The following is a 25,439-nucleotide window of genomic DNA, read 5'->3' on the forward strand; positions in this document are numbered from 1 at the left end:
TAGTATGCTGTTTTTAATTTATGCTGATTTAAATAATAATAATAACAAATGTGAAAATCTTTATAGTAATGAGTAATAATTTGTAGACAAAAAACTGGTTAAATAACATCCAACAGAAAATGTATTTAAAATGTAATTACATTCTGTTGCACTAACTGTTAGAAAACTCAGGAAGCACACCGAGTAAAATAAGTTTAATACGTTTCTTCTTGTCATCACCAGGGGTCACTGCACCATTCACAGACACATCAGAGGAAAGACAGTCCCATTGGCTGCTGCTATTGTTCTTAATGACGATTATCTTGTTCATGGTTGGATTCTGTATGCTGATGAAAAACGGGGCAAAGAAAACCTTTTTAAAATGGATTGGTATGGAAGACTAAAATGCAATGGATCTTTTGCATGCTTCAGCATACGATAGGTTACAAATAACACAAGTCTGCAATGACACTGTGTTTGTCAGCAGTAATAGTCTAAAAGCAAGAAACTCCTTTTGAACCACAGTACAGAATTGTCATGTCTAAAGTGCAGTGTAGTGGCTATAAGTGGCCTGGAATCCACCCAGATTGCTTCTTACAGTAAAGCGCATTGCATTGTCTCTCACGTGTTTTAATTCCCATAAGGTCAGACTCAACATAAACATTCACAGTGTTTCAGAATGACATGCATATAACACATCCATAAAACCTGAGAAACCACAGAACGCCTAGGCATGCAACACACAGTTCACACAGTCGCTGTTGCACCTACATGAGCTGCTTATACTGTCTGACATATGCTACTTTTGACTTATTTCTTGTTTTCATTTTAGGTTTAATAAAAGGAGGAAGTGTAAGTACTTTTCTGATTGCATGTCACAATAAATTAAATTAACTTGATTTAGTTAATATATGTCGCGTTAAATCAATAGTTCACCTAAAATTAAAAATTTGCTAAGCATTTACTCTCCCTCAGGCCATCCAAGAGGTAGGTGAGTTTGTTTCTTGATGGAAACAGATTTGGAGAAATGTAGCATTGCATCACTTGCTCACCAGTGGATCCTCTGCAGTGAATGGGTGCCGTCAGAACGAGAGTCCAAATAGCTAATAAAAGCATCACAATAATCCACACAACTTCAGTTCTTGTAAAGCCAAAAGCTATGTGTTAGTAATAAACAAATTGATCAATAAGGTATTTTATCTTCAAACTGTCATTTCTGGTCAAAATATACGTTTATAATCGATAATAACGAGTGAAAAAGTCAAATCGAAATCCATTGACTTATTTGTTTAGAACTGTTTTGGACTGTTTTTGCTTGCAAACGGTGCTTGATATCTGCATATTTCTCACCTGATTCACATTTTTTCACTGTAGTAAGCAATTTTATAGATTTTATAGAATTTTGTACATTTTTGCATTTTAGCCAGAAGCAACAGTTTGAGGTTAAAAACGTGTTATTGATTGATTTGTTTCTTACAAACATGCAACCTTTCACTTCACAAGACATTAACTGATGCACTGCAGTCACGTGGATTACTTGCGGATATTATTGTGTTGTTTTTAATCAACTGTTTGGTCTCTCATTCTGACGGCACCCATTCACTGCAGAGGATCCATTGATGAGCAACTGATGTAATGCTACATTTCTCCAAATCTGATCCCATGAAGAAACAAACTCATCTACATCTTGGCCTAAGGGAGATTATGCAAATTTTAATTTTTTTGGGTGAACTATTCCTTTAAAATGATAAGGCCCCTTTAATTTTGTTTCATGGTCCCTGTAGGAAGATCATCAACACTGGAGTCAAACTGCAGGTGACCATCAAATTTCATCCAATTCCCAATCCCACACCTTGGAGACTGAGATACCTCTCGGCAGTGATGGCAGAGAGGTCAAAGGTCAGAGTACAGGGCTGCAGCAGGTCACAATGGAGCACAATGGGAAGGGTGAGAACGTCAGCAATACTGTAGGTGAGTCCTGTAAATGTCTTTATGTTGAATTTGAATTGTATTGCATTTGAATTTGAACTTACTGTACATGATCTTTTGTAAAAAAAAATTTTTTAAAGGAACAACAATTCAGTCATGATTAAAAAGGTCAAAAAAAAGCATCACAGAAATGTACGACTTTTGTACTATATTTCAAGTGTTCTTGAACCATAACATAGCTTTTGTGAGTAACTTCCCTTCTACTACAGCTCTTGAATTTAATTTTAGTTTCTCACTCAGATCTGTTGTATGACTTCTGGATTATAGTTCATAAGGTCACTGCAGAAAGTGCTACTTTTCCTCAGTATTTTTGTATTGTTTTCCAGCACAGCACATTCTTAAACTAAGGTACATTTACTTGATATGAGATTTAATGTGAAAAATGAAGTGTGTACATACTTAAAACAGAAAAATATAAATAAATAAATCTGCCAATGGGGTAAGAAAAATAAACATGTTTTCATTTTGAATCAAGTTTATATGTATGGGCCTATTGGCATATATTGTGCTTTGTTTTAAGAAAAACTCACTTTTGATAATTTTGTCACAAAATTTTTGCATCTCAATTAAATGTATGTTGGTTTAACAGTTTTTTTTAGTATTGAACTGGAAATCACAACAAAAATACCAGAGGTGGGTAGTAACAAAGTACATTTACTCTGTTTACTAGAGTAAATCTTTAGAAAATGTGTACTTTTAAGAGTAGATTTAAAGGTGGGTACTTTTACTTTAACTCCAGTACATTTCTAACAATAATACTGCACTTCTCTACCCTGGGAGGCGTTCCTCTCTTTACTTAAAGCTGCGGTATAATAATGTTTTCTAATTTGAGTGTTACGGGTAGGTTTTCGCGGGAAATTGGAGCATGCTGCTGCGTCATTACGTCACGTCTGTAAACATAAAGAAGTTGTCCCGCTAGTAGGCTATCGCATGTGAGGATCCTGTAGGTGACGGAACATGTCATTTATAGTAGATTTACATCAGATTTCTTTTTAAACGCAGTTTTGAGCATTAACCAGTCACATATTTCTGTTGAGTTTATGAATGATATGTCCAATCAGAGGCGTTTTGATTCGTCACCGCATGCAGATGTTCAGTGCGCATGCTCATTGACTGAATTCTAAATCTGCATTCACGAATTCTCTCATCAGCATAAACAATGAACTGCATAAAATAGGCTATATAGGGCTCTATGATTTCTGGAATGTGGAAAACGTGGACGGAATCATGAAATCCAGACCTAAAAACTGAGTTTACCTTATATCGTGGGATGTCACAGAATTTGCCAAATGTTTGATGGATATATGAAAAATAGGTCAGTATACTTAAATCGAAACACGATATGGACTAGTATCTGTAAATATTAAGTTGCAAAAATGCCATTTAAATATGAATCCTGCGTGTTCTGCACGTCTGATGCGCGGTTTAGTTTACTACATACATACTGAAGCATGCGTGACGCTGGCAGTGTTTTCAGTATCTGCTGCCTCAATATATACATGAATACAGTACATGAGCACATGAACATAATCTCTAGAACTGCTCTGAGAGTCACTTCATCAGCATTTGACCGTTTCTTTTGAGTAAAACTATCGTTGTCATATACAAACAGAAACCTAAAGGTCTTCACAGCAACCCGACAAAATAAAAGTTTGCTTTAACTTGAAGAAACCATGACAGAAATATTACTTAGTGTAATGACAGTACAACTACTAGTAATACAATTATTATTTAAATAAGGAATATTTACCAGAATTGATCTAACATAAATTTATTTAAAGTAATAAATAATAATAAATATTTTTATATATAAAATATAAAATCAATTAATTAGAGATGCATTTGATTTGATTATTATTTAATGAGACCTCTAAAATACAATTCAGAAAATTAATGGACAACAGAATTTGGGAAAAAAATCAAGCTGAATTTCGGAAAAAAAAAAAGAAAAATCATAGGGCCTTAACATTTTTATTTTTGTTGAACTTTTAATAATTTGCTGTTTAATATAGTGAGTTTCATGACATGCTTTTTGATTAATAACATTTTATTTAACCATTGAAACAGAGTCTAGAAAAATTAAAACAGAAAAAAATAAATTGAAAAATATATATTTTTTAAAATAAAATAAAGCATATTTCATAGGGCCCATGCTATGTAAGAAACTGATTTTATAGTGTAGATGTCAGTCCTGTGTCTTGTTTCCCCCTCCTCTCGTGCCCATATTTGGTTAGTTCCTGTTCCTGTCCTCGTTTGTTCTCATTAGTTTATTAGTCCCCAGCCCTGTATCATTAATTATCTGTGTTCATAAGCCCTGTGTTTCCTCTGTGTCTGGTCTGATCGTCGTCCTCGGTGTCTCCTGCGATCTCTGAGTTTCTGAGCAAATAAATTCTAAGTTTAAGAAGTTCCTCGCCTACGCGTTTCCCTGTTCCCGAGAGAGTGTGACAGTAGACAGCAGCTTCAGTGATTAAAATGGGAGTTTTTGCAAAAGTGCAGAACTCCCATCAGACTGAAGTCATGGGACCGCTTTGGTGTTCTTTGCTCACTTTCTTTATATAGTCTATTCCCAGTTTGAATAACTGTTATGTTTTTCATGATAGCTACTTAAATAACCAAGGTGAAGTCTTGATTGTCTAGGCTAATCTGTAAAAAGCAATTCATAAACGGTTCATGCTTTTCCCCTTCTATTAGTTCTAATCGATATTAATGATCATTATTATTATTACATTATGTCAAGAGCAATAATCAGCAATAATGATTTTTTTCATGATATTGCTGCTTCACCTTCTAATGGGTTCCTTATTTTAAAAAAATGCTGGGCTATTTACATAATGCGATTTTTGTGTAAATATGTGTACATGAGCAACATTAAACAGTAATAAACATAAATGCCATGTCAGATGCAGCTGTTACACCTTTACAGTGTAAAGATGGCTTTTATTGATGCTGGAAAAAATTATAGTGTTATAGTATTGTGATTGACTGACGTAACTGGTTAAATTTGGCATAAAAAAACACAGTTTTTTTAATACTCTACCCACTTCTGAAAAATACAGAGTAAGAACATCACTTTTTGCATTGCTTTTTGTCTTTTTTGAAGGCTGGCAGTATACCTCATTTACTTTTGATGTAGTGAAAAGAGTAAAGGACGACTAGCTGTTTATTTATGGGCAACTATTAATTTACAAACGAGAGGCATTTTGAAATACCTTTCAAAGAATATTTTTTTTTGTTTTAACTGGCGAGAAATCTTACTCTATCAAAAATCTCTATCAACTATCAAATAACGCTACAACCTGAATGGTTGCTCCCAATTAGATTTACACAGCCATACGACACGTAATATGCGTTTATACATGACTAAGGCATAGCTAGCTGGCAAACTGTAGGCTACAGTAACTAATGGCAAACTCGTGAACCGTTGATGCTAATGCGCTCAAGTTATTATAGTGTTAGGGGAGGGGCCAAGTTCAGTGGATCCAGTGCACCATCGAGATGTGATTTTAGGCCCTGTCTAATGCCTTAATTCATTACTACATCATTCACAGTCTTTCTAACGTGTCTCAGCAATACATTTCTAACATATTATAATGTATTTAGAAACAATTCTCTGAATTGCCTTTACATGGACTTTAAATGTTTATTTGATGTGTGACGAACTTCCATTAGCTTCACATGTTTCCTGAACACTTAATCACAGAGCTCTTTATCTTAGTCCACTATTGTCTAAATTTCCTCTTTTACTTCCTGATCTGTAACCCCCTCCCCCCCTTTTTACAACATAGTTGCTTTTTTAATTGATTTGGATTTCCTGCTAAAGATTATAACCAAGACTCAGTAATCCGCAATAACAAAAATGGCCATAATAAATGATAGCTGTGGCAAACTGAATAAGGATAAAAGATAAGTGGAAAAATAAACCTTGCTCTTGGTTCCTCTCTGTCTGCTATTTCAAAAGGCAAGCAGCAACATTATGGTGCCTTGTTTTGAAAGAAAGCTGTATGCTTTCTGGAGAACGCAATCCCATAATGCTAGATTGAGTGCAATGCACAATAGGATGTGATTTATTCTTAATATTTTTGTGGAAACTGTGATACACTACTAAAAGTCTGGAGTATACAAAAATATTACGCAGCAAAAATACTGATGGTAATAGGAACCATTAATTAAGCACCAATAATAATTCAAGATAACTCAAAATAATTAAGCAGCAAATCAGCATATTATATGATTTCTGAAGGATCATGTGATGCTGAAAATTCAGCGCTGCATCACAGGAATAAATTACGTTTTGAAATATATTCAGATACAAACCATTTATTTTAAATTGTAATAATATTTCAGAATATTTCTGTTTTTACTGTTTTATTGGTCAAATAAATGCAGCCTCGGTAAGCATAAGAGACTTATTTAAAAAAGAATACCTAAGGCTTTAATAGGGGTCATTTTTCATTTTAAGTAGAAAAGCCAGTTGACTTAATCATTATTTGTCTATAATAGGGTACATCTACATCTACTCTCCTGGAACGGTGATTTTGGGCTCCAACTCGGGTGATAAAAAGGAAGAGGTAGGAGTTCGTGAAGAAGGTGTTCCCCTCATCAGCACACTGCCGCAGCAAGAGTCAAATCCACCCTCGCAAGAGGTCAGAATAAAAATAAGCGCACAGGAAGAGGCCAAGGAGGAACTGAGCTTGAGTTTTCCTGTGCCGGCAACTGGAAAGTGAGAACTTGAACTTCATGATGGCCTTTAGGAAGATTCCAGGTTGAATCACAAGGCTGAAAATCACAAGTGGCCAGATATGATTCCTGGTAAAGCATGGCATCAGCAATGGCCAAGTCATGGTTTTGGTTCCAGAGAAACATGCACGCTGGAAAAATGTACAGGTTACCTTGATTGCACTGTATGACGAATACGGAATGCGCAGATGTACAAGATGGAAAACGCTGAGTAATGACTTTTGCTATTTTTGCACATCGAGGAAGAGATTTATGCTTAATTTAAGTTTGTCAGTTTTTAGAATTGCACGTCTGAATCGCTGCTGCAGCAAAAATGGGACAAAAACACGCATGAAGACTGTGCACAGGAGGTACAGACGAAAGGGTGAGAAAAACACCCTCAAAGGTGTTATGAGTTTTCAAAACGAATATCCTATAAGACAGAGGCAGCATAACTGAAATGCACATGATGTGTATGAATTGTTTTATTGTTTAAGCGAGTGGTCGAGAACCTAACGACTGCGCCTGTATGTTTTTAATTAGACTTTTGTTCAACTATGTGGGTGTTTCATATGCATATCTAAAAATACCCAGCCTCACCTTCGGAAAGAAGGTGTCTGATTTGACTGTTGTAGGAGGTCTGGTTGGGACAGACTGTGTCTGCCTGCAACCTTTACAGCACATGTTCAGAATGACATTTCTTCATTCATTTCACATCCTCCATTCACTTGAGCTTGTCGTTTTGCTTTATTTGCAGTGTACATGAATGTTTGATTGTAACATTTGTAAAGGTGTTCTGATTCTTCATTAATATCAAGTCAATAAAGTCCATTCCTTCAACAATTACATAACTCTATCTACTGTTCAATCTATTGTTCTTCCTATCAGCCTGCCATTCTATCTATCTATCTATCTATCTATCTATCTATCTATCTATCTATCTATCTATCTATCTATCTATCTATCTATCTATCTATCTATCTATCTATCTATCTATCTATCTATCTGTCTGTCTGTCTGTCTGTCTGTCTGTCTGTTTGTATCTGTCTGTCTATCATCTATCTGTCTGTCTGTCTGTCTGTTTGTATCTGTCTGTCTATCATCTATCTGTCTGTCTGTCTGTCTGTCTGTCTATCTGTCTGTCTGTCTGTCTGTTTGTATCTGTCTATCATCTATCTGTCTGTCTGTCTGTTTGTATCTGTCTGTCTATCATCTATCTGTCTGTCTGTCTGTCTGTCTGTCTGTCTATCTGTCTGTCTGTCTGTCTGTTTGTATCTGTCTATCATCTATCTGTCTGTCTGTCTGTCTGTTTGTATCTGTCTGTCTATCATCTATCTGTCTGTCTGTCTGTCTGTCTGTTTGTATCTGTCTATCATCTATCTGTCTGTCTGTCTGTCTGTTTGTATCTGTCTGTCTATCATCTGTCTGTCTGTCTGTCTATCTGTCTGTTTGTCTATCTGTCTGTCTATCTATCTGTCTATCTGTCTGTCTGTCTGTCTCTCTGTCTGTCTGTCTGTCTGTCTATCATCTATCTATCTATCTATCTCTGTCTGTCTGTCTGTCTGTCTATCTGTCTGTCTGTCTGTTTGTATCTGTCTGTCTATCATCTATCTGTCTGTCTGTCTGTCTGTTTGTATCTGTCTGTCTATCATCTATCTGTCTGTCTGTCTGTCTGTCTCTCTGTCTGTCTGTCTATCATCTATCTATCTATCTATCTATCTATCTATCTATCTATCTATCTATCTATCTATCTATCTATCTATCTATCTATCTATCTATCTATCTATCTATCTATCTCTGTCTGTCTGTCTATCTATCTGTCTATCTGTCTATCTATCTATCACAATGTATAGTCTACAATTGATGGATTTATATGTACACTGCACATATTTGTTTATTTTCTTTTGCATTTTCCAAATATATAACATTTGAATGCCTTAACTGAAAATTTTACATAATTTTCACAAATTTAGAAACACATAGAAACAGTTCAGAACATCAATTATTTCTCCATCATGTATCTATACATTTGTATTTTTTCCTAAATCCTCAGTCCAGTGTTGAAAGTGTTTGACTGTACAGTCAGTGCAGGAGGAGCTCATGTCACTCCGAGGTCTGTGTGTTTGTGTCGCTTCCTGGTTACAGGGGGACTGCCGTGCTACATTTCCGGACTGATGGTCAGTAATTTGAGTTCAGTCGCGCGGGTCGCTGAAGGATCATGCTGATTCTCATCTCACGGTTATTATTTATGGCGGCGGTGTGGCGAGTGGCAGAAGGGAAGGTAACAAACAGGTTTATATGTGTTGCTGACAACGCAATGCAATGATTCATTCTTATACTTATATGACTTTCACAAGTGTGTTTTGATAAGAGATGAAAAGATTCTTCTGAAAAACACTAAACGAAAAGCAAACGTTATTCTCGGATTCTAAGAGTGTGTCGTAGAAATGAAAGATATATTTAATTTCAGTTGTGTTCTGTTCTTGCGCTGTTGGAATTTCCAGCAGAGGCTGCGTGCTTGGCTTGTGTCTCAATCCGTAGTGCGCTGCCTACTGCTGTGTCTATCACGTGCATCGGCTACTCTAGTGCGCTTTCTACCTAGACCTAGTATGCTGCCTACGTAGACAACATTGTGGGTGGCATAGTGACCTAATGTACTACATGTCTTGACATCTTATATAGGCATTATAGACATCTTAAAACAGTGTGTTGCATAGGCTTTTTGGGCAGCGTCCTAAATTGTATATTTTTTTTGGAAATGATGGAAAATCTAGTGACCTGCCTACCTATAAGGCATTTTAGGGATCATAAAGCTTAATGTAACTGCCTACATAGACAGCATTTTCAAGTGTCTTTGGCAAAACTAATTGAGCTGGGCGTAAGTATTTCACAGCATTTTTGGCCACAAGATTGGAAAAACTAGAGTCACCCACCCAAACTGCTTTCTTGAGCTTCATGGGTATTTTTAAAAATAGCATGCTTAAGATAACATTTTGGGCATCTTGGGCACTAGTCTACTTAGACTCTATATTCTTCATCAAAACTTAGCAAGTTTGCCTACCTAGGTGGTATTTTTGAGAACGGTGGTCGACAAGAAAAACCAAGTGACCTGCCTACCTAGATGGTTTGGGCATCATAAAACATAATATACTGCCTACATAGACAGCATTTCTACATGTCTTTGGCAAACCAAAATGAGCTGGGTAAAAAAACCCGCATACACTGGTTAGGTATGTCTTGAAGTATGGCAGCTGGTTTGAGCTGGTTTAAACTGGTCCTTAGTTGATCATGAGCTGGTCCTGAGCAGGAGCCAGTTGCTTAGGACCAGGACCAGGTTAAAGCAGCTCAAACCAGTCATGCTTCAAAACATTCCTAACCATCATATGCCGTTTTTTCAGTGTGCACAGCATTTTTGGAGACACTATAGGCAAAACTAGCGAACTACCTATCCAGTTATGTTTAGCAACATAAGTATCTTAAAACATGGTGTGCTGCCTAGTTAGATAGCATTTTGGGCATAAGCACCACTCTACTTAGACCGTATCTTGTCATAATGGGCATATGCGAAACCCAGCATACTGTCAATCTAGATGGCCTATATTTGGGAAAAAACCGAGTGACCTGCCTACAGGCGGCATCATAAAGCATAATATACTGCCTATATGGACTGGCAAAACAAAGTGTGCAACAGTGGACATGGGATTTTTCTTAGTTTGAAGAACCTTCTTCCACTTTAAAGTTTTGTGGAATGAAAAGATTCTGTGGATGTTCTTTATGGAACCCTTGATGCCAGTAAAGAAACGTGATTTTTTAAGAGTGTAGGTATCTTAAAACATAGTGTGCTGTCTATTTAGGCAACATTTTGGGCATGATTGGCATAGACGAAGCCTATTTATCTACAGTGCCAACATAGACAATATTATTGGACATAAGCATGAGGAAAAACCCGAACCCTACAAAGAGTGCAGTTCTTACCATAATAACCCAGTGTGCAGAATCTTTGGGCATCATAGGGTGATAAGCTGCCTACCGCAAGTGCTGTCTAGAAAGGAAGTATCCAGTGTAATGTCAAATCATTTTTCTAGCTAGATGTTCTTGTGGTCTAGATTGAGAAGGTGGGGAGTTCACGTATATCGCAGATTAACTAGAACACATCCGCGTACTTTACCACATTTCAAGAGCGAATGTAAATGAAGTCTTGTTAAACAGCCCTGTCTCTGTCTCTTTAGTCAACTCTTTAAAAACTTACACCGCAGGTTCCACTTGCTCTACTTGTTATAATTACACGTGCATGATCTACAAGTTACAGGAAAATAAACCTGCTTTGACCGAAAAACATGTTGAAGTTCAGAACAAGTAGCACGTAGTTGCTTAAATAATAAATATATTCATGTACAGATTACTGAATGATCTTGATTAGGTTGCATGCATTTTTAACTAGAAACACGTGTGTGCTTTTTGCATGCAGTGTGTAAATGTGTTAGGGCTTGTTGGTGTAATCGGCTCAGAGAGAGGCTTTTACACTGGTTTGGCTGGCTTACATGGATGCTGATACTGTGAAGATAAGCACTCAGTCTCCGTATTTCAGTAAAGCGCACTGTTGCATGGAGGAAGTATATGTGGGTCGTTTCCCAGTAATACACCTCAGCAATTTCCTCTTAACATCTTCAGCGCTTGTCATTTGGCTGAGAAGATATCAGTGGTTTTAGAGATGATGCAGTCATTTTTCGTAACGTCTGATCTGTTTGGTTATATCAGGATGTGAATTTCTTGCAGAAATTGTTTTCATAAGCTAAAATTTTGATTTGGTGTTGACTTCAATGGTAGCCCTTTTATCTCAGACAGTTTCTTTCAGTCAGTTATAAATGAGTCATTTGTCAGAAGCCACCACATGTGTGTCATTCAATTGCGACAATTCTTAAATCATTCTGTGCATTTTGGTCTGTGGCAGAAAGTGCAATCCTCTGGCAACTTCCTTTTTTAGATGTTGAGATCAGTAATAGTGCCGATACAGACTCAACACTCTGTGTTTCTTGCTGAATCCAATTTTAACCATTTGAGGGTTCACACTGAGAATGATTCTGATTTTATTTTTTATAAACTCAGAATTGCAAAATACAACCTTGCAATTGTGAGAAAAAAGTCAGAATATATATTTTATATTATAAATATATATTTATTGCAATTGCGAGTTTATATTCTGATTTTATAACTCACAATGCCGAGTTTATGTAATTCTGAGAAAAAAATAAAAAATCAGAATTGACATGTTGCAAGAAAAAAAAATCAGAATTGACATGTTGCAAGAAAAAAAAGTCAGAATTGCGAGATATTGTTGCAAATACCTTCTTTTTTCTTTTTTATTCAGTGGCGGAAGCGTGCTTCCATACAAATATGATATTCATATCAAGAAATATAAATTAACTCTTGGCAAATTTGATCTGTGGCATGTTTTGAAAACAGATAAACAAATTTAAGCTGGACTTTCAGAGCAGTCAGAAAGTTCCCAACATTTTGCAAAAGTCCCTTTGCTTTTCCTCTGAACAGCTTGTCTGGTTTCCCGATCTGCGTTTCCCAGTCATTACTGTTTTTCCCTCACTAATTTGCACGTTATTATTTAGCTAGTTATCAGTCATTTCCTTCTGCTTTTGAGCTTCTCTGCTCCACAACAGCTCGCCCCACCCCACCTCCCGTCAGTGTTGATCGTGTTTGAATTCATTTGGAGTTCTGCATGGACACCTACTGCACTCAGACACCGCAGAGTCTCTGTATGCATGCAAATCTGCCAGGAAAGACCCATTATAGTGGTGAGCACTTAGGTCATTAAAGGTCAGATAAACATCAGTCTTTTATCTTTGCCACTCTCCATTGCCCTTGGCCCATTTTGGCCATTTGCATCGGTTCACAGCACTTTCCACTGTAAAAATACCATGCATGTGTGGTTGGCCTCTTATCTGTGTAGGCTAAAGGAAAGTAGAATATAAAGTCAGTTACTTCATTCTGTCATTTCCAAATTCTACTGACCAGCGTGAGAATGTCATTATGCAAAATTTGCATAGTTTTCAGATCAGTAAAAGTCTAGATGCCAACATCTATATGTCCCATTTCCTGTCAGTAAATTGTCATGTTTATTCATATCTATATTTACATCAGCAACAGCATGGAAAAACCCATTTTGGTCAAATTCAATGGTATATCACAGATTTGACTGTGCCAAATTAATAGTTGATGGTGATTCCTGTTTGTAGATATCAGGGTGGCTGTCGCCTAATATTATGCTAAGATTTATAGAATTACTTTACAAAAGCCTATTTTATAAAATTGTCGCTGAAAAAGAAGCAATGCACTGACAGAAAGTTTTAATTTCGCTGAAAATGGAAACGGAAAATAAAATGAAATTAGGCTAGTTTCAACTCTTTATGATAAATTGATCAATTAACTGATCGTAGTAAAGTTCTTCGGCAATGAGCCGCCTCTCAATATATTTTAGCAAAACCTTTTTTTGTGCATCACTAAAAATAGTTGTTCATTCATTGATGAAGCTGTTAGTAGATTCTTGCTGACACAAAAGGTTGTGTTTCTGTTAAACTGTTAAAAGAGGGTACATTTCTCATTATCAAAATGACTAAATATCATAGTTTGTCACTTGTTACTGAGCTTCTTTGTTGTAGCTGACAAGTGCAGATCTGACACTATCACATCAGTGTATTCGTTTTTGAGATATTTCATGCCAGTGAAACTCGTGCAAAAGCCTGCGCCAAATAAACTGTCCTGCACTACATACTCTAGCAGCAGCATTAGCATCCTTGGGAAAAGACTCAAAGAGAAGACATATATTGTGACTCTGAGGAAGTGGTGGGCAGTGTTTCGTTCACAAGACAAGAATCAGTTCCTGATAATCCAAGGAAAATGTCAGTGACAGTTTTGGCTTTTTCTCTTTTGTTTTCATAGACACCTCTGCCATATAGACCAGTTGGAACTTCCATGACTTGTAACAATCCATCCTCCGAATATTACGTCAAAAACCTGGAACTGTGCTGCAGTAGATGCCAACCAGGTAGGTTGTAAAGCGCAGAGAGTAATTCAGAAGAAATAGCACTGTTTTTGTGACATTTTGAAGCAACTCCAAGTTCCGTGGCCAGTCACATAAACTATATAGAGTCATCAAGACTGGTCATAACTTTTTTTAATTCAGTTACATAAAATGTTACGCTGGTCTAATTTGAATCTGAAAAGTAAGACTGATTACCACTTGGTTAACTGCTAGTTAAGTCTGGAATACAATACACCATTTTTGCCCCAATTTTCCACTGATTTACAGTATGGAGAAGTGCACGCTAGTTGCCGAAAGTCAAAGCCAGTCGTGTAGTTTATTCCAGCCTTTAGTCAAACTAGTTCTTAAGACAGTCTTAACATTGTAACTAATTTATAACTGGCCTCTGATGTATTTATGTTTATTCTAGGAACTCGTCTGTCTATTCCATGCACCAGTATTTCGAACACCATCTGTGAACCCTGCCAAGATGGACGTTACTCAGAAAATATAAACCATTTTCCAAACTGTTTCTCTTGTCCAAAGTGTAGAGATGGTGAGTTGACTATTTTAATAAAACACTCCACGGTCAAAAAGGCTTCTTTCAGTACTAATCTGGAATTGGTATACATCTAAGGGTGTTTTCACATATACTTTGTTTTTACATTTTTTTTGTAATCAACGTTTTATTCAACTTCACTCAAAATTGTACACGTTACTTTGTTACGTAGCAAATATATACATTTATGTGTGCACTCAAAAATACAAAACAAACAACATATTCAAACTATATACAATTGCCAAAGCCTTGAAACTAGAACATAAAACTGATACATATACAGTGGGGATCGAAAGTTTGGGAACCCCTTGCAGAATCTGTGAAAATGTGGATAATTTTACCAAAATAAGAGAGATCATACAAAATGCATGTTATTTTTTATTTAGTGCTGTCCTGAGTAAGATATTTCCAGCATCTTTTGTTTCATTACCCCTATTGTGAAACCTTTTAAAGGGATAGTTCACCCAAAAATGAAAATTACTCTATGATTTACTCACCCTCGACCCATCCTAGGTGTATATGACTTTCTTCTGTCAGATGAATACAATCTGAGTTATATAAAAAAATGGCCTGGCTCTTCCAAACTCTATAATGGCAGTGAATGGCTGTTGATATTCAATAGTACAATAAAGTGCGCCCATCAATCAAAGAAAGTGCTCCACGTGGTTAATAAAGGCCTCCTGGAGTGAAGCAATGCATTTGTGTGAGAAAAAATATCCATATTTAAAACTTTATAAACCGTAATTCCTAGTTTCTACTAACGGTCATACATGCGCTCACGACAAGAGTAACGGAGGACAAAGGTGAACGCGGTGACAAATGTGGAAGTGGAACATGGAAGCGCTGAGGAGAGAGCAAAACAAAGTCACGAATTAGAAGGATAAAATGAGGATTTGTAAAGACAAATGACAGAAGATTACGATAAAAGCCAAGTAGAGACTCACTGGAGCTTACATTACGCCTATGTCCTACATCATCCGCTGGAACGCCTCTCTCAGTTAGCAAAAGTTAGAGATTACGGTTTCTAAAGTTTTAAATATAGATATTCGTCTTACACACATGCATCGATTCGGTTCAGGAGGCCTTTATTAACCCCGGAGTCACATGGAGTACTTTTTATGATGGGTGAACGCACTTTATTGGACTTTATTTGGACAGATGGCAACCAATAGAACAACAGTAATTCCTATTGGAATAATGCTCAAAACAAAAAGGAATTTTGTAACGGTTTTTATGGAAACTGTAAGAATTTCTGTGTTTTTTTTGTTGTTGTTGTTTTTCAGCAGGGTAACGATACTCATACTGTGCTGCACGTTATTGACAATATTGAACTGAAGCTTGACTTTGCAAATTTAAAATCGCAATCGCAATATTTGTCAAAAATATCGCAATTAGATATTTTCCCCAAATCGCACAGCCCTAGTCTGAAAGAAGAAAGTCATATACACCTAGGATGGCTTGAGGATGAGTACGGTTCGCTTTTGGGTCCTTTTAGGGGGTCACTTGAAATCAGTTTAGTTGGTTCACATATACGAACTGAATCGAGCTCTGTTTGGAGGGCTCAAATGAACTAGGTTTGAAAGCACCCTAAAAGAAATGGCTCATTCAAAATCCGTCTGGCCTTCCAAACCCTTCTTTTTTTGGTAAACCACAAAATGAGAAGTTCAGCACCTCACTTTTCTGCTCAATGAAGGTGAATGGTGACCAGAGGCTTTCAAGCTACACAAATGACTTTAATGTTTGGCTATTCCACACACAAAGCTACCATATGTCTGAAGAGTAAATGATGACAATTTGCATTCTTCATAAACATATAGTTTATATCACTTATGAATTTACAGTAACATTTTACAATAACGTCCCATTCGTTAATGTTACTTAATACATTAACGATAAGCAGTACATTTGTTAGTATTTATTAATCTTTGTTAGTTTATAAAAATACAACTGTTCATATGAGGTCCATTAAATAATATTGACTTTAATATTGCATTGTTGAAATTAATATGAACTTTCATAAATGCTTCAGAAGTATTTTTCTTTCTTAGTTCATGTTAACTTATATAATTAACCAGTGTTAACAAATGGGTAATTATAGTAAAGTGTTACCGAATTTTCTTGTATTATTATAATATTCAATTTTTTCCCTTTTCAATTTCTAACGGACTTGCTGTTCATTTCTTCTGGTTAGTGAAAGGACTGATTTATGGCACAAACTGCTCTGCTGATACCAAAGCTGTTTGCGTTTGCAAGCCTGGGATGTTCTGTTCGAAGCATGATTTCAATAATGAATGTGAGGAATGTAAAAAATATAGATCCTGCAAACCTGGTGAATATGTCACCAAAGAAGGTAAGAGGCTAAATAATCTTTTGATTAGAGTTGTGTAGCCTTTAGTCTATATCTCTATAGCTCTAAACTCACCAACATAAAAGTTGACGAAATTCACTTTTAACACATGCACATATAAAATATACAGTCTCTTCTGGGAAAATAAAAAAATATTTATGACTCACTGGACTTTTGTCCAATAAAATGCTCTAGTTTTCAAATGCCCTTCCCCTCAATATCTACACCCACTAAACCCACAAGTAGAAAATGATTTCCAGTTATTTAAACTTGGATTTTTAGTCAGTTTATCCAGTCAAATACATAAAGTCATTTGTTTTAATAGGCTAATGCTATGTGTTATCATAATTTTGCTGTGTTTGTGAATGCAGGATCACCTACATCTGATTTCAAGTGTGCATCATGTCCGCCTGAAAAGTTTTCAAACCACAGTAATGCTGAGCGGTGTAAACCACACACACAGTAAGATGCAAATAGAAAGAAAGACTCACTACTTACAAATACACACACATGCATATGGCTTATTTGTCTTTTTCTCTGTTAGATGTGAAGGCAGGTCAGCTTTGAGACTTGGCAACTCTACAAGTGACACGTTGTGTGAGATGACGCCACCACCACCATCAACAACAGCAACAACGGCTGTGCTCCACATGGTTAATACGGCTCCTCTTCAGAGTTCATTCGAGCATCCTCAGCCAAAACAAAAGGAGGAAACACGGCGCATGAACACGACCACCCCCACATCTCTGCCTCCATCGAGCAACACGACACCAAGCACATCAACAACAATCAGCAAAAGTTCAGAAGAGATTATCTACTACACTGGTAAATATGAGGCCATGTCACTAGAATTTAGTTTACAACCCATATAAAAGTACCACAGTGTTACCATGCTATCAGAATAACATTTGCTATGGAGGAAATAAGTCGCTTTGAACAAAGGTCAGTTGCGAAAATTATGCAACGATGATTGAGTCCTGTGATCAGCAAATCAGAATCAAGAATTTCAAAGCAGCCTTTAATAGAGTTCAACAGTGCCCGCCCACTTTTTCAGCAGCTTTGGTTCCAGAAGTACTTTTCCTATTCATTTTTTTCCAAAAGGGTTTTTAAAAAGTCTTTGTTAAACTGTTTTAAGCCATGGACCAAACCAATAAGCTATGAAGTGAATCGCATTACAAACTTTGATTTTAAACAAAAGAGTATTTGAAAATTAAGCGAAAAGACAAATGTACTTTATTTTTTGAATGAGGGGAAAAAGAAATACAATCCGATGACGCATTTTGATTTACATAATCTCATGAAAATTGATGGTTAATTGGTGGTACAAAGATTGACTCTCCACCAGCTAACAGAGAGCATTCTCAGAAGATTCTGGCAAGGTCATACATATATAAAAAAGTCTTCAAAAAAACTAAAATTTTAAATGGTACTAGTTGTTTCAGAACGTTCAGAAAACATTCAAAAGTAACATTCCCATAATGTTTGCAAAATAATAAAGTGGAATCATTCCTTAAAGGGATAGTTCACCCAAAAATGAAAATTATCCTGTATTTTACTCACCATCAAAGCATCCTAGGTGTATATGACTTTCTTCTTTCAGATGAATCCAATCGGAGTTATATAAAAAATTGCCATGGCTCCTCCAAACCATACAATGGGGGTAAGCGGGTGCTTTTGGTCAACAGTCCAGAAGACGTGAAATAAAGCGCGCATCTGTAATAAAACGTGCCTCACACGGCTCCAGGGGGTGAATAAAGGCATCCATATTTCAAACGTAAAAAACACTTTTTTTCTCTCTTCCGCTGACTGTTGTAAGCCATCCAGGCGGATGATGTAGGACAGCGGCGTTGCGTGATTAGTGACGAGCGCGGAGAGAGAACAAAACAAAATGCTGGTCAAGAATTAGAAGCACAAAACGAGGATTTGTAAAGGAAAAATGTCAGAGAATTGTGATGTAAGCCAAGAGAAGACTGGTTTTCCTTTGCTAAAGTAAGGAAATTTTGCTTCCTTTGCTTCTGCGAGACTAGCATATCTCATATGTCCTACGTACGACAGTCAGCGGAAGTGAGAAAAAGTGTTTATTACGTTCAAAATATGGATATTTTTCTTTTAAAAACGCAGGATGCCTTTATTCACCCCCCGGAGCCGTGTGAGGCACGTTTTATTACAGATGTGCACACTTTATTTCACGTCTTCTGGACTGGTGACAAAAACAGCTTACCCCATTGTAAGGCTTGGAGGGGCCAGGACCATTTTTTTATATAACTCCGATTGGATTCATCTGAAAGAAGAAAGTCATATACACCTAGAATGCCCTTTGAGGGTGTCTATCACAGGCTAATTTTCATTTTTGGGTGAACTAACCCTTTAATGTTCATATTTGACATTTTGACTCTTTAAAGAACATTCATAAATCACTGGGAATGTTAGCAGAATGTTCTTAGAGCATTAGAGGAGTGGATGGGTGCTAAAGAGTATTTTTAGTCCAATTTGCAGTTCCTCAGATACTGGAAATTTCTCTGCACAATCATGAATAGTGTAGTTTTTCATCTGGAATTCTGCAGTTGAAATAACGCAGGCTGATGGCTTCAATAACAGCATATACCATCGTATCTCACAGCAGGCCTGTTTTTAAAGATTTGTGAGTTAAAATTGAACTTTTATTTCCAGAACCCGACTATTGCACTCTATGAGTGATAACTTAATATTTAAATTGTACTTCATGGAGGTGCTTTAAAGAATAGCACCATATTCAAATAACATGGTACTTTTATAAGTGAACCATTAATCAATGTTATGAGTTTGTATTCATATATCTGCCAACAAGTGACTTTTTGATGCTTTGCTTGTTGTTTGAATTTGTTCACATTTCCTTCCTCCCTTGCTATCACTGTTGACATTTCATTGTTCTTCAACTGGGTTGTCTTCTCTGATTCTGTCTTTTTCTCTGTGCTCTCCAGTCTTTGTTGTTTGCGTGCTGGTTTTGCTGACATTGGCAGTGTTGGGGATTATCACTTGCAAGTTACGAAAGAGGAAAGGTACTGTGAGCATTTTCATTTCAATTTCAACAGACTGAGATCAGAAAACTGATTTTGGTTGCTGAGTTAAAATGTTGTCAGCACTTTAGATTTAGATTAGCTTCTCTTGTAACCAGCATCATCAATTATGTGAAATGTTTTCACTTTGTTCCTCCAGCAGGTTTACAAAAGGTTCCGATCACAGATGCCAACAAGGTACGCTTTCAAGTTTGTACTGTATACAATGAAAAATAGTATGTTTAAAGCCATTATTTTGGTGCTGCTTTACTGTCAAACAAGTTGCATGGAAAAAGCAAACCACAGCTAAACTACTAGCACTTGTTTTTAAACTGATTTTTAATTTTTTTTCGTCATAATGTTAATTTAATTCAATGTAGCACACTGCTCTTACTGTTTCTGCCATATAAAGATATAGCAAGAGTGCATCTCATTTTCTTCCATTTAAAGAAATAGCATACTACTATTTTTAGTTCTGCCATACAAAAATATACAGTGCATGCATAATTGTTAGGCAAGTTTTTTTCCAAACACCTTTTACCAATTCCAAACCACATCAATCTTAGTAAATACTATTAATTTTGTATATAATCATTTAAGTGAGATATAGTGAAAAACGCCTTACATTCAGGTGTGGATAATTATTGAGCATGATGCTAAAAAAAGAGAGATTCAACACACTGGAAAGTGACAAATTATTAAATGCCCATGAGGAGGAGGAAATATTATAGAAATTGTGGTCACTTTATATTAAGTCTCGCTATTAACAAACTAACTATTAACTATGACTTTTGCCTCAATAAACTCCTAATCTGCTGCTTATTAATCGTTAGTAAGGTAGTTGTTAAGTTTAGGTTTAGGGGAGGATTAGGGATGCAGAATATGTGCTTTATACGCACTAATAAACAGCCAACGTGTTGATAATAAGCATGCTAATAAAGAACTAGTTAATAGTGAGAAATGGTCCCTATACTGAAGTGTTATCAAAATTGCAAAATTAAAGGGATAGTTCACCCAAAAATAAATTTTTTATGTTTATCTGCTTACTCCCAGGGCTTCCAAGATGTAGGTGACTTTGTTTCTTCAGCAGAACACAAACAAAGATTTTTAACTCAAACCGTTGCAGTCTGTCAGTCATATAATTGACCTCAACATGTAACATTAGCATATTTCCTGCCCACTTGTTGGTCTTTTCACATGGGTCTGAATGAAAATGCTAATTCATTCTTTGCCACTAGGTGCAACTTTTGGAGCGGTAAAAATAGAGCTTTCCCCGGTAACGCTGTACACAAAGCAGCACTGCGCTCACAAACGCTGCTTTATCAGGCATTGCAGGCATGATGAAATGAAAATGAGACCAATCACCGTAGATTAGCGTCACACAAAGGAGGGGTTTGGAAAATTTAATAGTTGAGCGAATTGTTTGGGAGTCGTTGAGCAAGTAAGGTAAAAAATAAATGCATATTATAAAACAATGACAGTGTTTTTTGACCTTGCATGCATGTCAACCTGTTGTTGGGGACTCCCAAAACCAAAATATGAACCTTTCATTACCATAATAGTGGCACTTTAAAGAAGTAAGGTGAAGAATTAAACAATCAGGAACCAGTAGCACTGTTTTCCAGAACTGCGAATGACCTGGAGTCTCCTGAAGTAAGCTGAAGTGTCTTGAAGTACATGAAGACTGATTTTTAAGGAAGGACAGATTGAGGTTGAGAGTGACTCCTGAGGTACAAGCACCAGTTCAAGTCAGACACCAGAGGTCATGGTGTGATCTGCTACTAACAATGAGCATGATAGATCTTTCAGGGTAGGGGATGGACTTAAAGCCGAGAACACACTGCACGATTGTGAGGCTGATTATGAATGGCATTTATTACTGACAGCTGATCGTGCCCGGTCGTAAAGGGTCTGTTCCAGTTGGGCTCAGTCTCATAGTGTGTGGTGTCTAAAGATTATAATCTTAGAATTCAAGAACCAGTCGTTGCCAGTTGTTTTCACAACGATTTGCGAGTGACATCCGCGATTGTATGTGGTTATGCAGTGGAGATGTGTTCACTGTCAAACATCATTCAGCATTAATTTTGTAATTTTGTAAAAAAAAAAAATATTTTTTTTTATTGTTCTTGTTGTGATTTATTTCTTGTCTTTCTTTTAATTCATAAGTTAACACTGCAAGTTTTAATAAGCTTTTTTTTTGCAGTCCATGAAAGTAGCCTAGCCTAAATGATGTCAGTGATTTCTCTCATTTTAAAGAATATCAAGAATTCTTTTATTTCGATCTGCAGTCCAATAAAAGTTTTTTTTCTTAACTTTGAACTTCTTAAATTTTCACGAATTAAGATTTTTAAATCAACTTAATAACAAATATGCAAGGCTAACGAATTTTCTTCATAACCAATATAGGAACAACGAATAGCCTATTTCTTCTATTCTTCAAAAAGAAAGTAAAAAAAAAAAAAATTCTGTTTTTACTTAGAACCAATTCATTTATAATCCCTGATTTTAGACTTACATGAAATAATTAACATGTTGCTTGGCTAAACATTTAAAAATAGCACTAGATATGTTATAATTAAGGGAACTGAAAAGACAAATGCGTCTACTCAAGCAATAATTCCAAAAAGAAAGAGTCATCGGACTTATAATGCAAAACATATTCAAGACACATTGCTCTGGCGTTTATTTGGAAAACCAACATAGCAGGAAAGCTAATGTTTTGTGTTATATTAAGCACAAACTTAGAAAAGTCAAACAAACCTTAACGTCTCAATAGGGAAAAGCACTGGTGTTGTCTGTGGCGGGGCGGGAGCGGCTGTGGTTTTTGTGAGAGCTTTTCTTTTTGGTTCGGCAGAATTTTTCCAATCGTTACCTGCAGTCGTTAAGTGTGTTGTGTAGCAGACTGACTCAGTCATTAGGTTTGTGCTCCTCTCTGACTGTCAAAGACTAGAATCTGCTCCGGTCGATGGTAACGGTCTTTAAGTGTGTTGAGGTCAGTCTTAGTATGTTTCCGCTAGTTGTGAAGTGTGTCCCCAGCTTAAAATGAACTCCCAAAACTTACTGCCAAATTCTGGAAGATAAATTCTTGTGATAAACCGTGATACAAGAGCAAGTAGTGTTGGTCCCCCTCTCTGTCTTCATGTACTTCACAGCACTTCATCTTGTGATTCTTATGAAGTGGGGCTCATGTTTCAGGATTCCTTTAGCAAAGTCTTTGAGAACCTGATACCTTGTTCTTCTAGAGACTCCTTATAGAGTGTGCAGTTCTGGAAATCGGTGGCTCTGGAGACTAAAGGGTTCCTGATGTTTAATTCCTGGTTTAATACCTAATTCTTCACCTTCATTTTTGGCTTTTTAGTGTGTTAAATCTCTTTTTGGCCCATTTTACCTGTCAAAGAAAACCTGTGAATATAAGGCATCTTTTAGCAAAATTAAAAGATGTTTTAAATCGATAAAAAATATGATCAGAATATCAACTTGCCTAATAATTATGCACACACATTAGTTGTTTTCTTCCATATAAAGGAATAGCATACTACTCTTACTATTTCTGCTAAATATAGATGCATATCTTGTTTTCTTTCATAGACAGAAATAGAATACTACTCCTACTATAAAGATATATCAAGAGTGTAATTCTTATTTTCTTCCATTTAAAGGAATAGCATACTAGCATACCACTCTTAATATTTCTGTTGTCTTTTTATTTCAGAAATGGTAGTATGCTAGTATGCTATTCACAATCTGTTTAGTCCGTTTACCTTCTCTACTAAAACGATGCAGTTTGCCATACAACAACAAATGCTTCAAACATTACTAACTTGTCACATGACCTCTTTTCTGCATTACATATTTAACTCAAGAGTGACTTGAATTTATCATCTAAGAACTAAATGTGGTTGTTTTGCATATTTGCATTAATCTAATCAAATAATACGGAAAAAGATTAAAATGGCATATCAAATCAAGCACATTGCATACTCATTTCATCGCTTTCCCATCTCTTGTTCTCTTCAGCAGGAGCAGGATACCTCAGCAAACAGCACACCTGATTATCAGCGCCTGTTATCCATCGACAGGTGCCAGAAGGAGCCGTCCATGACTTCATCGGACAGCCAGAGTCAGCCAGACTCCAGTCACAGCAGCGCTGACTGGCTGGAGCGCACCAGTCAGGAGGAGTCCATACCGGAGCAGCCGTCCGTCTCCAGCCCTATGGTCAATCTCAGCATCACGGCCACCTTCAACTGCCAATTGAACCCAACGACAACGTCCTGCTCCATCCCTCTCAACACATCTGCACGGACACCCCATGTTGAAGCTCCGGTGCCGCTTTCTCAAGAAGAGGTCTGTATATCCTGCCAGCAAGAGGACGGCAAAGAAGCTCTGCAGTCAGTGCAGGAGAGCGGCAAGTGTGTCTTCTGATTGGACTGATCAAATGTATATGTTTAGAGAAATACACTTGCGAGTTGCTAAATGCAATGTAAAGCCCTGCATTTCAGCCCGGGCCCAACGGGTCCCGACTTTTTTATGCCTCTAGGGGCCAATTTTCACGTCATAGTTCAGACGCGGACCGGGCCTCGGACCTGTTTTAGGCTTCTCCTTATTTTTATATTTTAGACATCCATCAATTAGTGATGAAAAAAAAAGATGCTCTAGTGCAAACAACACGAGACCGTGCCACCGCCACTGTCAAGAGCGGCTCGATGGTGTTTAGTGTCCTGCAGCAGCAGCGAGTGCCGTCAGCGCAGCTGAAGAGTTCTGCAATAGGCTAAAGCTTGCTGGAAAGCCCCAGCAAAAGTAATTACCATAAATGTGTCCGGGGGAAATACTAAGGAGATATTTGAATTATTTACTAATAGTGAGTCCGTTTCGCAAGGATGAAGTTGCCGATACTGACTCGCCGTCTCCTCATTAGACGTGCCTTTAGAGAGAAATGCATCTTTATGGATTATGATTATGACTAGAATTAAATAGTTTTTGTTTTCCGAATTGTTTTATTTGTTTAAATAGTAATTTAAAGCTTTCTATAGATATGTTTATCATGTCTGTGAGGCTCGTATTCGCTGAGTTTCGGTTCATTTTTGTGAAGTGCTCCTGTTCAAGACGGCAGAAAGCGCATCAGCTTTTCTTTATTTTATAAAAGCACAACGTTTTGTTGATATTGTGAGTGCACACAAATAAAAGTAGACCCTTATATATAATGATTAAAATATAATCACTTTGCCATTACATACGAAACTGAACTATTTTAATAGCTGAAACAGTAGAATAAGCTGTTTTGGGAGAAGGGGATAAAAGACGTACGGGCTCGGGTTGGACTCGGGCTGGTAATTGTGATACGCTGTCAGACATGGGCTGGGCTAGGGCCTAAATTTGAGGCCCGTGTAGGGCTCTAATGTAATGTTAAACAGATAAAAAAAGACATGTATTGCATTAGTGCTGTGTGTGTGTGTGTATATATATACACACACACACACACACACGTATGTAGTTTTTGTCTACATAATATATGTGTGTATACTGTGTAATACAAACACATGCATGTATATATTTAAGAAAAATATGTTATGTTTATATATTAAATATAAGAATATAATTATATAAATTATAAAATATATACTGCATGTGTGTGTATTTATGTATACATAATATATATTTGTTCATTCATTCATATATTACGTAAACAAAAACTTTTATTTTGGATGTGATTAATCATGATTAATCATTTGACAGCACTATATTGCATTATTTCAGAAAGAATTAAATGACCTTAAAATGAAA

At 36.6% G+C, this 25,439-nt stretch overlaps 2 protein-coding genes across 4 annotated transcripts; both read left to right on the forward strand.

The window, feature by feature from the left end:
* Window positions 1–228: 228 nt before the first annotated feature.
* On the forward strand, window positions 229–7,531 carry LOC306855467 (uncharacterized protein). The gene is made up of 4 exons (XM_079394211.1): window positions 229–369; window positions 812–831; window positions 1,764–1,950; window positions 6,469–7,531. Exons 1-4 carry the CDS (start codon window positions 291–293, stop codon window positions 6,690–6,692), a joined length of 510 nt encoding a protein of 169 aa, XP_079250337.1. The 5' UTR covers window positions 229–290; the 3' UTR covers window positions 6,693–7,531.
* A 1,305-nt stretch (window positions 7,532–8,836) lies between these two features.
* Window positions 8,837–25,063, forward strand: LOC306855154 (uncharacterized protein). 3 transcript variants are annotated; one of them, XM_079393616.1, is made up of 9 exons: window positions 8,837–8,965; window positions 13,636–13,741; window positions 14,148–14,273; window positions 16,468–16,626; window positions 16,995–17,085; window positions 17,168–17,448; window positions 19,584–19,661; window positions 19,819–19,856; window positions 23,676–25,063. In XM_079393616.1, the coding sequence occupies exons 1-9, from the start codon at window positions 8,903–8,905 to the stop codon at window positions 24,078–24,080; spliced, it is 1,347 nt and encodes a 448-aa protein (XP_079249742.1). In that variant the 5' UTR covers window positions 8,837–8,902; the 3' UTR covers window positions 24,081–25,063. The 3 variants fall into 3 exon arrangements, with proteins under 3 accessions (XP_079249742.1, XP_079249741.1, XP_079249740.1); XM_079393615.1 differs by having other exon boundaries at window positions 8,852–8,965; window positions 23,679–24,216; XM_079393614.1 differs by having other exon boundaries at window positions 8,852–8,965; window positions 19,822–19,856; window positions 23,676–24,216.
* The last annotated feature ends 376 nt before the right edge of the window (window positions 25,064–25,439 follow it).

The sequence above is a fragment of the Barbus barbus genome (assembly GCF_936440315.1).
Source record: "Barbus barbus genome assembly, chromosome: 35".
NCBI lineage: Eukaryota > Metazoa > Chordata > Actinopteri > Cypriniformes > Cyprinidae > Barbus > Barbus barbus.